The 12,625-nt window shown below is 40.0% G+C and overlaps 1 protein-coding gene and 1 long non-coding RNA gene across 5 annotated transcripts; one reads left to right on the forward strand and one right to left on the reverse strand.

Moving 5' to 3' along the window:
• mdm2 (MDM2 proto-oncogene) lies at window positions 1-8,936 on the forward strand. 4 transcript variants are annotated; one of them, XM_083528005.1, is made up of 11 exons: window positions 1-105; window positions 1,637-1,705; window positions 1,798-1,872; window positions 3,537-3,670; window positions 3,939-3,988; window positions 4,133-4,191; window positions 4,688-4,766; window positions 6,469-6,626; window positions 6,831-7,016; window positions 7,195-7,263; window positions 7,413-8,936. In XM_083528005.1, the coding sequence occupies exons 2-11, from the start codon at window positions 1,646-1,648 to the stop codon at window positions 7,980-7,982; spliced, it is 1,440 nt and encodes a 479-aa protein (XP_083384131.1). In that variant the 5' UTR covers window positions 1-105; window positions 1,637-1,645; the 3' UTR covers window positions 7,983-8,936. The 4 variants fall into 4 exon arrangements, with proteins under 4 accessions (XP_083384131.1, XP_083384133.1, XP_083384130.1 ...); XM_083528007.1 differs by having other exon boundaries at window positions 6,831-6,977; XM_083528004.1 differs by lacking the exon at window positions 1-105 and adding an exon at window positions 1,391-1,547.
• Window positions 2,924-3,613, reverse strand: LOC310718928. The gene is made up of 2 exons (XR_014531311.1): window positions 3,481-3,613; window positions 2,924-3,298 (listed from the first exon to the last, which is right to left on the reverse strand). It is a non-coding gene; the product is annotated as an uncharacterized lncRNA (long non-coding RNA).
• Window positions 8,937-12,625: the final 3,689 nt, after the last annotated feature.

Genomic DNA, 12,625 nt, shown 5'->3' on the forward strand with positions numbered 1-12,625 from the left:
GACGCGGCGCGCGCGCGATTTCCAACATTCAAAAACACAAGTTTTAACGGTCCTCCTACAGAGGTCGCGCTCGAGCACGCCGGAACTTCACTTCGCCAGTCAGAGGTAGGAAACGGATTAGAGTTTTTATTATTATTATTATTATTATTGTAGTTATTATTATCATCAACATTGTTCCTTTAGAGTTTTTTTGGGGAGCCTTCTCCGTCCCAGAGAACATATTCGTGATTTCTCTTATAGCTGTAAAGTATATGTTTTGTTAGCTCGTAGCTCAAACTCTTGTTGTGCTAGTTAGCGTGCATTGGCGCCCGAAGGCCCGACACAGCCTCGGGTTTTCCTGCGAGACGCATGCGAGGGGAGCGAACTGCTAGCGGGGGGAAGAGAGTTGTTTGATTCGAGGCGAGTTTATAGTCTAATACTTGAATAAAAGGGTGTAGTATAATGAATAAATATTAATTTACGCCGAAATCTCACACACGGTGCAACTCTGCAGTAGGAGAAGTTATATATAATGTATATTATTGTACATTATTGTGCAGTGGGATATACATGGTCGCGCTTGTGCATTTCCTCAGACCCCATTAGTAGAATAGTAATGATAATTTGCATTATAGATAGCAAGATAATTAATTTGTGTGCATATATATGTTAAGCATAGAAGTATATAGCGGTGAAAAGTTGATGTCCATGCATTTTATTCAATTCTGGGTTAGTGCAACACACACTCTGTGTGTGTGTGTGTGTGTATATATATATATATATATATATATATATATATATATATATATATATATATATATATATATATATATAATAAAAATGCATGCACATGTATTACACTCATTCACAGTGGAAACATTTCTACATGCATACTAGACATTCAGACATGCCCAGCTATCTGGGCTAGTGTTTGGGCTAGTGTTGGGTTTAGTGATTAAGCTAGTGTTGGGTTGGTGTGTTCTCTCCTCCTCTGACGTAATGCTGGAGGTTGGCCCTGTAACTCAGAGGCATGTCCGGGCATGCATTCAGCGCACTCTCACACTCCTACTCGTGTGCTGATGAGTACTAAAAACACATGGGGCCGCCCGGTTCTACCCCGTCTTATCTAAAGCAGAACAGCATCTAAAATATTCTACAATATCAGCAAATTCTGCCTGTGATAAGGAAGGAAGTAGGCAGCTGTTGGGTGTAGTATTGATTGTGCTGTGCTGTACTACTGAGTAGGTTAGTAGACTAGTAGGCAGGCCGAGCAGTCATGCTTGGACATGTTGAATCCTTCAACTCTAGAATACAGTCCCGCCCTAAAACGCATCAGGAGTCTTCACCATGCTAGCCCTGACATGTCTCTCTCTCTCTCTCTCTCTCTCTCTCTCTCTCTCTCTCTCTCGTTCTTTCTCTCTCTCTCGTTCTTTCTCTCTGCCCCCTCCTCTCTCAAACCCATTTAAATCAGCTGTACGCCACCTCAGACCTTCTCACTCAGCTGAGCTGAGGCACTTTATGTACAGATGAGTGTATAATATATATAAAGTTTATTTATTTGGTTTAAGGTAAGGAATTTCTGCTCTTTTACACACCACATGCTGTAATCATATACCTGAATTTGTTGTTTATGTTTTTGTTTCTCTCTACTCCACAGATCTCCACCATGGCTATGGATAACTGCCTGAGCAGTTCACAGATCAACAAGATTGACAATGAAAAGCTGGTGAGTTTAACTCCAGGAATCTCTCCAGGAATGAACCCTCAGTGTGATGATTTCTATGGGATTTTACTTACTGCTTTACTTTTTGTCTGTAGGTAAGACCCAAAGTGCAGTTACAGACCCTGCTGAAAGATGCAGGAGCAGATAAGGAGGTTTTCACCATGAAGGAGGTAGGAGCAGGTTTACCTGTCACTTTACTACACCTGTGTGGTACTGCTCTTCTAACAGTGGGTTTAGTCATAAAGTTTACAGAGCAGGTGCTGGGAATGTGATGGTGTTGTGATTTATATTGGTAGTGTTTTATAATTGTGATGCTTCGTGTGGAGTACAAATACCTTAACTTTAATTTAGTTTTAATTTAATATACATAAAATAATTATTTGCTGATTTCTTGATGATCAGAAGGATCATGTTGAAGACTCGGTGTTATTGACGGTTTCACACTGTTGAAACGTGATCATCTGGTTTCAAACTGGTTTTCCTCCTTAATATTTGCATCAGGTTTATTTATTTATTTTAAAAGTTTATTTGATCCAGTTTGTTTTATGAAGTTTAAAATATATGAAATAGTGATTTTATTCATTTCAAAAGCAGCTCGAAGAGAAAAAAAAAACAGAATAAATGATAAATCAAAAATAGATATGCAAAATGGAAAAAGTGCAAATAATGTCAGAAATGGATGGTAATAATTTGGTTTTTATTAGACAAGTTAATAAATATCATTTAATGAAAGAAAGAGAGACCCAAGCAGACGTCGAAGGTTAAAGGTGTGTTTGAGTTGTTCATTGAAACACTGTGGAAATTTACTTTGTGTCCTGCGAGTTATAAAAACACAGAGCTCTCAGATTTCCATTCTCCGTCCCTCTGATTAGTTCAGTCAGATTATAAATGAGACCGATCTCTCAGTCTGGGCCGTGCCCTGGGTTTCCTTTTGGGTGTTTGTGTGGAACTTAATGTTCTGTCAAAATATTCAGTAAAACAGTAGCCTTATTTATACATATATATATATTGGTTTGCTTGGTTCTAATCAGATGCATTGTGGATGTGTCACTCGAGTGTGGTTTGTCTTGTGGTTACTGGAAGGAGTTAGTCATATGGGTTAGTCAGCACTTCACTCACTTCTGCTGCAGGAAACATTAAAGGAAACATATTAAAAATTACTATTAAAATGGGTTTATTGTTTTATATATATGCTATATAATATATAGCATATATAAGATAGTGTGTGTGTGTGTGTGAACTTGGATCCTCGCATCTTATGGACCATCCATTATTTGCTCACATTCGTTTTATGCTCATTACGTGTTGACCTTATTTTCATGAATGCACTTGGCCACTTCCCATCACGTGCCTCCATGGCTTTCACTCTTCATGTGTACACATATTCCTTCTAAAACAGGAAGTCAGTTTGGGACATATCAAATAACTTACTTCCCTTTTTGGCTCCATGAACATGAGTGTGTTTTTTCAGACTGCAGAACTAAAGATTTATATGCAAGACAAATGATTAATTTTAGCGGTTCAGGCAAATTAACCCAGAAGGTAAACGAAAACATTTCTTCAGTACACAGCATTGTATCATGATCTATAGGTTCTCTAACGATGCACAATGAATACTAAAACATATGTAAGAGTTATGTTGGATGTTAAACTGCACTTTTCCGCCATATTTTTTATATCATGACTGAACGTATCACCGTATTCATGTATCATTGTCACCCATCACTAATACCCAGAACTCTGATCCTTCAGTAGTCACTCTCGTTCCTCTAATGAACACGATGTAGCTATTTGTGTGTCTTTACCACTGTTTGTGTTTCTGTGTTGGATTCAGGTTATGTTCTACCTGGGAAAGTACATCATGAGTAAGGAGTTGTACGATAAACAGCAGCAGCACATCGTGCACTGCGGGAACGACGCTCTCGGTGCAGTGCTCGGAGTGAACAGCTTCTCTGTCAAAGAACCACGGTGCGTATATCTCTAACGTCCACCAACAGCTGAAACAGCTGAACACTTCATGACCTCTGGGAACGCGGGGCGGGGGTTTCACGACACCACAGGTGCCTTTCTCCTCTAATCCATCTGAAAGTGAAACCATCATGCATCTTCTCTTCTGGATTTAACTGTTCATGAAGTGGAATTTGCATTTAGAACGTCAGAAATCGTTTTTTTTTTTAACAGGATGAAACCCAGAACTTGTGCAGGATGTTATTTTTGAGTTCTTTTGTCTTTCCAGAGCTTTGTTTGCAATGATATCTAAAAATCTCATAGCAGTGAAAATTCCAGGTACAAACACTTACCTTCTTTTACTGACCTCTTTATAAGACTTGTTTAATGTTTTTTTTTGTTTTGTTTTTTTTAAACATAATCCAGAATTTTATTCAACGTTTCGGTAGTTAATTATTCTGTCTTTTTTTTTTACTTTCATAGAATCTCAGTCAACATCGAAAGAACGAAGATCTCAAGGGGAAGCTGACAGAGGGCCAGAGGTAACGCACTTTTCTTCACAGACTGATGGATCGGTTTCTCCAGCTGCTAAAAAAGGAACTTTATGGACAAAAGTATTGGGACACCTGATTTTTCCAGCCAGATCACTTCAACTAGCAGACATGAAAATGTTCACAACTGTGCACAAAGCCAGCTCCATGAACCTCCATGTCCTTTACACAGGTTGGAGTGCATTAGATCTCTGACATTCAACCCTATTAAACACCTTTGGAATGAATTGGAAGTTGATTGCACCCCTCAGGAATCTCAACAAGAACACCCTGAAAAGATCTTTCCAGAAGAGTGGAGTTTATTAAAACAGTAAATGTGGAATGAGATGCTGAAAAAAAGGAGCTCATAAGAATCCCATGTCCAGTTGTCCACAAACTTTTGTCCATAGAGTGTATTTACACCACTGTAGCACTTTATATTCAGGTGTGAATGTAGGACAAGAGTGTGATTGGATCTCACTGGTGTGTGTGTGTGTTTGTGTTCTAGGAGACAAACCCACCATCATCTACCTCCACACCACAACAGCAGCAACAACAGCGCAGGAGACGACGAAGCAGCGATCCCGGTGTGTACACACACATACACACACAACCCAAACAAAAAGGATTAACTCCGATAAGACAGAGATAATGGTGTGTGTGTGTGTGTGTCTGTGTGTGTGTCTGTGTGTGTGTCTGTGTGTGTGTCTGTGTGTGTGTCTGTGTGTGTGTCTGTGTGTGTGTCTGTCTGTGTGTGTGTGTGTGTGTGTGTGTGTGTGTCCTGAAGCCAGGATTTTATTTCCTAGTCAAAGTTGATATGTTCAGGAGTCAGCAGGAACAGTACTGTGAAGCAATAAAGCTGACTTCAGTGATCACAATCAGATGATGTTACAGACCAGAATGTGCTGAAAACTACACCAAACATTATAACCAAAAGTATTGGGACACCCAACTTTTCCAGCCATATGTAGCTGTAGACACATAATTGGGTCGCATGTCTTTTGGATGAAGAAGCATGAAATTTTTCATACACTTGAAGTAGGAGACCCAAACCTGACCTGACAATGCCCCTGTGTACAAATCCATCTCTATGAAGATACACTATATTGCTTGAAGGTTTGGTCATGATTATGTGCTTTTTGAACATCCACATTTAGTCCCAATTTATTCTTCTGAGATGATGTTCTACTTGAGTATACTTGTGCTCATTCAGACACAAGGGTGTTAAAGTGATGTAGGTGAGGAGGCCTGAGGTGCAGTCAGTGTTCATGTTTATTAAGTTCAATAGGGTCAGAGCTCTAAAGCAGGAGATCTTCCACTTCAATCCATGTGAAGTATATCTTCATGGTGTGGACAGGGGATAGGGTGTGCCTTCAGCTTTGTGATAACAGATTGTGAAAGAATCCAAGTCAGGTGTCCCAATACTTTTGTCCATATAGTTTATACTTTCCCTGATTTGGAGTGGAAGATCTCCTCTATTGAGCTCCAACTCTATTGAACATGACTGAATGGGAACTCTGACCACACCCAAGGCCTCCTCACTTCCTTACCTTCATCAGTACCTGACTTTGTGGCTGAATCTGAAATCTGTGGCTGAAATTATAGTGGAACATCTTCCTAGAAGAGTGGAGGTTATTATAACAGTAAATAAGGACTTGAGGTGGAATGGGATGTTCAGGAAGAAGCACATACCAATCTTCTGTTCAGGCTTCATCAATCTGTGTTCATCTAGTGTAGCAAAATCAAATAATCAAACGCACGATTTAAAGCAGTTGTGTTCCTGCACGTTGAAAAAAAAAAAAAAAACCCGGATCTCCAAACCTGATCTAAATGCCTGAGATTCCTGCCAGCATTTTTTTTGACACACCTGAGGTGTGTTGGTGTGTTTCCTGAACATTCTCTAAAAAGCTGACACTGTAGGTATGTGCATCTGAAACCGAAATGCACTTACTGGCTCGGGCCGTAATGAAGAACCCCTCTCAGACGAGTGGTCCTGTGTTCCTGCTGAAGCATGTGGCAGCACTCATGACTACTGTCTTTATAACAGCTGTAAAGGACATGCACGTCTGGAGGCAGAACAGAATGTGCTCAGATGACCACGATTTTTTTTTTCCCTTCATATTTTGGAGCTGTGAGCTTTTCAGACAAAGAAAGTCTGTTCCAGCAGACAAGTTAAGAAAAACATCTCAGATAGTTTATTTCCCCGAGCGAGGGGTTGCGTAACATATCGAGATGCTGAAACAGCGCCAACAAAGACTATGTTGTTTTATTTGTTTTTGTTTTTATCAGCGAGTCTTTCGGCCGAGGAGGAATCCAGCGAGCCCAGGAAGAGGCACAAGTCTGACAGCATCTCCCTGACGTTTGACGACAGCCTGTCGTGGTGCGTGATCGGAGGTCTGCACAGAGAGAGAGGGAGCAGCGAGTCTTCAGTATCGCAAAGCAATTCGGTTCGTTCATCACACGCGTATAAAAAGGATTATTTTTCTATTCCCAAGTGTTTTATTCCTCCTACACCACAACAGTTTTTTTCCATCAGTTGTCTATGTGAAAAATCTGTTGCTATAGAAACTACTTATTTAGAGTTTATTGCAAATAAGAAGGGATTGATCAGATCTTTTTGACTGACCTGTATCTCTCTTTCTGTTCTACAGGAGGCAGGTAGATCTCACAGTGATGAGAGTGATGAGGGTGGTGATGATTCTGACTCTGATAACTTCAGTGTGGAGTTTGAGGTGGAGTCTATCGATTCAGACGCCTACAGTGAGAACGACGAAGACTCCGTACCCGGAGAGGACGAGGTCTCGCATCTATCCTGTGATACAGATACAGAAACTCCTGTAAAAAAAAAAAAATTGAACAAAAATAATTAGCCCCATTTTTGTATTTAATTTGGGAACCCAGCACATGGCTCCCTCTTGTGGTCATTGGTTGTAGGTTCGAGCAGGAATGTGGTCTGTACTGTGTTTAGATTAGTGGTATTTTATTTATTTAACTTCTCACGTTTTTTTTTTAAAGGTGTATGAGGTAACGATCATTGCAGAGGATGAGGATTCTTTCGATGAAGATACAGAGATCACTGAGGAGGTACGTCCCGCACCAAGAAAATGATTATATTTAATAATTATAATAATTGCCAAGGTTTAAGCCCCGCCCTTTATAATTTTTTTTAACAAAGTCGTGTGTGTGTGTGTGTGTGTGTGTGTGTGTGTGTGTATGTACGTACGTTTCCTCAGGACTACTGGAAATGTGCCGAGTGTGACGAGCTGAACCCTCCTCTCCCGCGCAACTGCAAAAGCTGCTGGAAGGTGCGTCCTGGATGGCTGCCCGAGACCTGCTCTGTGCCCGAGGACCCCGGCAACCACACGCAAATAGAAACCGCCTGCAGCGACCCCGACCTCGAAACCAAAACCCCGTGCGCCGAATCTCCAACTCCGACCCTCGACCCCGACGACGGCGTGGACGTCCCGGACGGCAAGATCCTTCGCTCGCAGAGTACTTCCTGTTCCGACTCGCAGGGCTCGTCTCTCTCCCACTCGCAACCCTCCACCTCCTCCAGCCAGGACGAAACGCCCGAGCTGGAGCGCACCACCAGCGTAAACAGCACCGATCTGTGCCTGCCCGCGTCCTGCCTCGAGCCCTGCGTCATCTGCCAGAGCAGACCCAAGAACGGCTGCATCGTACACGGACGCACCGGACACCTCATGGCCTGCTACACCTGCGCCAAGAAGCTCAAAAAGCGCAACAAGCTGTGCCCCGTGTGCAGGGAGCCCATCCAGTCCGTCGTCCTCACCTACGTGAGCTGAGAGGAGGAGAGCGTCGTATTACCTCAATAATATCCGCACGTTTCAGTGCTGCAGTTCCCTCACGCTAGCAAGCGACCACGCAGTTTCTGCTTTAATGTAAAAGTTCCTGTGACCTGTTCTGTTGAAAACCTGTTCCGTATCTCGAGTTGTTTTTAATCTGAGAAGGAATCCGGAGTTACACAAAATCAACCAGTGTTTAATCCCATTACTTATTATTATTATTATTATTATTATTATTGCTGAACAGGCCCCCCCCCCTCCCCCCCGATTGCTCTCTTGCTAGCGTGATACATTAAATACGCAGACCGAATATATACATATATAATTTTTCTTTGTAAATATTGTTATTGTTTACAAATGATCTATTTAAAGGCAAACCTCATATCAAAAGTATGTGTGTAAAACTCTCCTTTCGAGACTCCGCCTTATGCAAATGTAGCACGTTCTCGTTCGAGTAAGCATTGTTTTAGTGAGCAACATTTAAAATTTCTATTCACAGCAGTGTGATTTTGCTTTCGTACACTTTTTTACAAGGTTTATTGTGTGATTTAAACAAGGTGAGTTTTTCTCTTATTGTATTTTTTTTTTCGCTTGAGATATATTTTTCAGCAAATGCATACAGATCAAAAATGTAAATTGTATAATGTTTTGTCCTGTTTAAAAGCGTTCTATTTATAAAAATGTCCATTTTAATTGTTATTTATGATCATTTGACAGTTTTTGGATTAGTTTTGGTGGTGATTTTCAGTGCTGTGTGAAGTTATTGTTCAGTTTATGGAGATTTAGAGAGAGAGAGTGTGTGTGTGTGTGTGTGTGTGTGTGTGTGTGTGTGTTTTTTTGACAATTGTATAGAATTTAATTTATATTAAATCTAAAGGTGGAAATGAGTCGTACAGGTTTGGGGTGTGGAGATGTTTTGAATTTTGAGTAATAAAGAATTAATGTTCTACTCAATTTATTTATTTATTTTGACACCCAACCATAAGGGTGTATGTGCTTCATCTGATTCCACATTTAGTCTCTATTTGCTGTTATAATAACCTCTACTGTTCTGGGAAGAACCTCCTTGGATTTTGTGGAGATTTCTGATCAGTTGGGTAGGTGAGGAAGTGAGGAGGCCTGGGGTCCAGTCAGCAATCAAATTCATCATGTTCAATCAGGCTGAAGCTCTATAGCAGGAGATCTTCTACTCCAATGCATGGAAAGCAGATCTGCATGGAGTTTGTGCACAGGGGCATAGACGTGCTGGAACATGTTTAGATCTTCTGGTTCCAGTGAAGGGAATATTTCATGCCACAGTTTCCACACACGGTTGGGAAAGTCGGGTGTCCCGATACTTTTGTGCATCATGTATCTATATAGTGTAATTTAGACATGGTCTTATCACACATGGCTTTACAGAAAAACAGTTTTACTGTGTTCCTAATTTGAGAGCCAGAAGCACCAGTGGCAAAGAAAAACTCCATGAGACGACAAGAGACGAGGATGAAACCTTGAGAGAAACCAGATTCAAAATAAGTGATGATCTTAAAACTTTTACATTTTTATCCTACACTTTGTTTCTCTCTTATGGCTTTGGTTAAGTAATTCACCATACATCCAGTTCATCACACAGCTGAAGCATCTCCACTTCCTTAAAGGTTGCTAAGGGAACCTGCTAGTTCCTGTTTATGCTTGAGACATGTCCTGGCCTGTTTTGAGTGTGTGTGTGTTTGTGTGTGTGTGTGTGTGATGGAAACCAGTTCAGACCGACTCATTCACATGCACCGTTAAAGATCCATGTTGGTAGTAACAGTCCAAAATTCACAATTCAAAGCATGAATTTTTCAGATAATTATGCGTCTTAACGTAACATCGCTCCAGTACCAATCTTTTATATAAATAAATGAAGTTCACAACACCTTGTGATGGACTTCACACCTTCCTAACACACTTCATATTCATGTTCACGCTCATGTTGGCGCTCATTATTAGAGGTAATTATGACAAACGCATGGCTGTGGGATAAATATCTCTATCAGGCATTGAACTCTAATGTTCTATACGTTTTCCTGAACTAGAAAACATTGAGAATAAAACTGCACTGGTGAAGCAGAACACGGAGTGTTCACAAAACATTCCCTTTGATGAAACTCAGAGCCCCCTGGAAACAGGTTGATATTCACACTAACATTAGTGACGTGGCCTTATGCTAGAACTTCCTGTCACTGTCTGGTTCCTCTCCAGGTTTCTTCCTTATGCCGTCTCGGGGAGTTTTTTCTTTCCACAGTTGCCACTGGCTTGTTCATCAGGGACAAACTTACACTTACAAAGAACATATTCACTTTATCACCACATTATCTGTGTAAAGCTGCTCTGAGACAATGTTCATTGTTAAAAGCGCAAAACAAATAAACATGAATTGAATTCAATTGAATTTCAGAGATAAGAAGACTGCTATCTGTCTAGTAGCCCGGATCTAAACTTAAAACAAAACAACTACATCTTGTATGAATTATTTTTAAATATCGATATAGCGTTGTTGAGAATCGATACCGTATCGCCAAACTCGCGTATACCGATCTTTTTTTTACAATTCAAATTAATTCTAATATAAAACAAGTATAATTCAAGATTTATTTTCAGCCAATGGCATTTAATCAAGTTTTATTATTGCCCCTAATTGGAAAAAGGTTTGTGTACCTGGGCTGTAGAGAAAATACAGAACATTTCACCTTCAGTCTCTTTTATTTCATCTTTCCATACATTTTTATCAGTCGAGTGAAATCAGTAAACGTTCAAAGTATCGTTATGTTCATTGTTATAATGAAACTTTATAGAAATAAAGGTTGTACTTTGATTGAATTGTAAAGCACTTTGGGTCAAATTATCGGGGGTTGACTGTTCACAAAAATGTATTTGGAAACCGGAATTTTCCAGCCATATGTGGTTCTAACCACAAAAATGGAGACACAATTGTAAAGGACGTCTTTGGATGCTGTAGCATTCATATTGTCCCTTCACTTAAACTAGGAGACCCCAAAACCCCTAAATCCAGCATGACAATGCTCTTGTGCACAAAGCCAAAGAATCTGACCTTTAGTCTTGTTTTGTCCTTCAGCTGTTACATACTAGGAGAGGAGCGTACATTTTTATGCGAGGAACCGGATTATGAAGAGCAACATTGACGAAGGAGAAGTTCATCCATGTCTGGAACAAGGATGATTTTTAGATTGACAGAAATGTAACAGTAGAGAAGGTCAGAGTACGTCCTGATCAGCCAGATGCTCCGGGAACATGCAGATGATGGGTGTGAGAAACTCCGCAAACATCTGGATCATTTGGACTTCATGCCACTGGAACACAAACACAGAAGAAATTGGTAATGAGCAAAAGGAAAAAAGCTGAAAAAGTTCTACAACTCAAACCACCATAAAAGATTTTATTATGGAATGAGAAGAAAAACTTCATAGACTTGAGAGATCTGACCATTTCATCGAATAATGATCACACTAACGAATAATATATTAATAATGTACCATTTTACATGAGTCTCATTATTTGTACTTTAAAAATTATTTGGTAAAAAAAACCCAAATGTATTTAGTCTTTATAATCCATGGTTCAAGCAGAGAGCTCCAATACACTCACACCTATTTAGAAAATAGATAATAATAATAATAATAATAATACACTTGTTTTTTTTTACATTTTTAGATCTTCTAGCTCGAGTCATGATGATGAAATCCAGAGTTTATCCCTGAGTCCAGCATTGTATGCATTATATAGCTATTGTGTCACACTGCCCTCTAGTGGTTGATGGAAGAAGACACGTCACACTAATTAGCGGTAGTATATTCATTTGTTCTTTTAGCCAATCTAATAAATTGAACAAAAATATACAGAGAGCATCCAAAGCTACATCAGACTCTTTAGCTCTCCAATATTTCTTCACACAGCAGAGTATATGAATGTATTGAGCTGATCCCCATAACAACTCCCATCTTCAGCAATCTTTAAAATGTCAACTCACAATGTAAAATCTCAGATTACCATGAAATGAAGAATGATGGAAGAATCACCTCAGATTGCCGTGGATGTTAATGCTAAGTGGCTCGCTCGATGCTTATTTATTACTGATGTATTCAAAGACTAAAAAAAGAACATTTAAAACGAGTGCTGGACCTTTCAAATAAAGGACACATTTTTGTTAAAGTGGTGGAAAAAAAATCTAAGTGCCATCTTCCTAATTATTCAGAAGGAATTGTGCATTGTGAAACTCTTCAGCAACCCCGAAATGGATCCTAATTTTAACATCGGGAAGATGGAGGTGTGAAACTCACTGTAGGTAACAGGATATACTACACTCATGTTTAGTACAGGGGTCTCCAACATATCTCAAAGATACACTATATGGACAAAAGTATTAGGACACCTGACCTTTCCTGCTATATGTGGTTCTTCTTTAAACTGTTAGCACAAAGCTGGAGGTACACAATCGTACAGGACGTCTTCGGATGCGGTAAAATAAAATGTTGCATTCAATTGAACTTGGAAACTCAAACCTGTTCCAGCGTGGTGATGCCTCTGTGAACAAAGTGAGCTCCTTGAAGATCTGGTTTACATGCTTTGGTGAGGAAGATCTTGCTGCTATAGAGCTCTGA

Source organism: Silurus aristotelis (assembly GCF_946808225.1).
Source record: "Silurus aristotelis genome assembly, chromosome: 24".
NCBI classification, from domain to species: Eukaryota; Metazoa; Chordata; class Actinopteri; order Siluriformes; family Siluridae; genus Silurus; species Silurus aristotelis.

What these genes read in the sequence shown, in the direction of transcription:
- mdm2 (XM_083528005.1), top strand. Translation starts at nt 1,646, where the DNA reads ATGGCTATGGATAACTGCCTGAGCAGTTCACAGATCAACAAGATTGAC. An exon ending in AGGTTTTCACCATGAAGGAG is followed by an intron (nt 1,873 to 3,536) that starts GTAGGAGCAGGT and finishes TGTTGGATTCAG; the next exon opens with GTTATGTTCTACCTGGGAAA. An exon ending in ATACAGATACAGAAACTCCT is followed by an intron (nt 7,017 to 7,194) that starts GTAAAAAAAAAA and finishes TTTTTTTTAAAG; the next exon opens with GTGTATGAGGTAACGATCAT.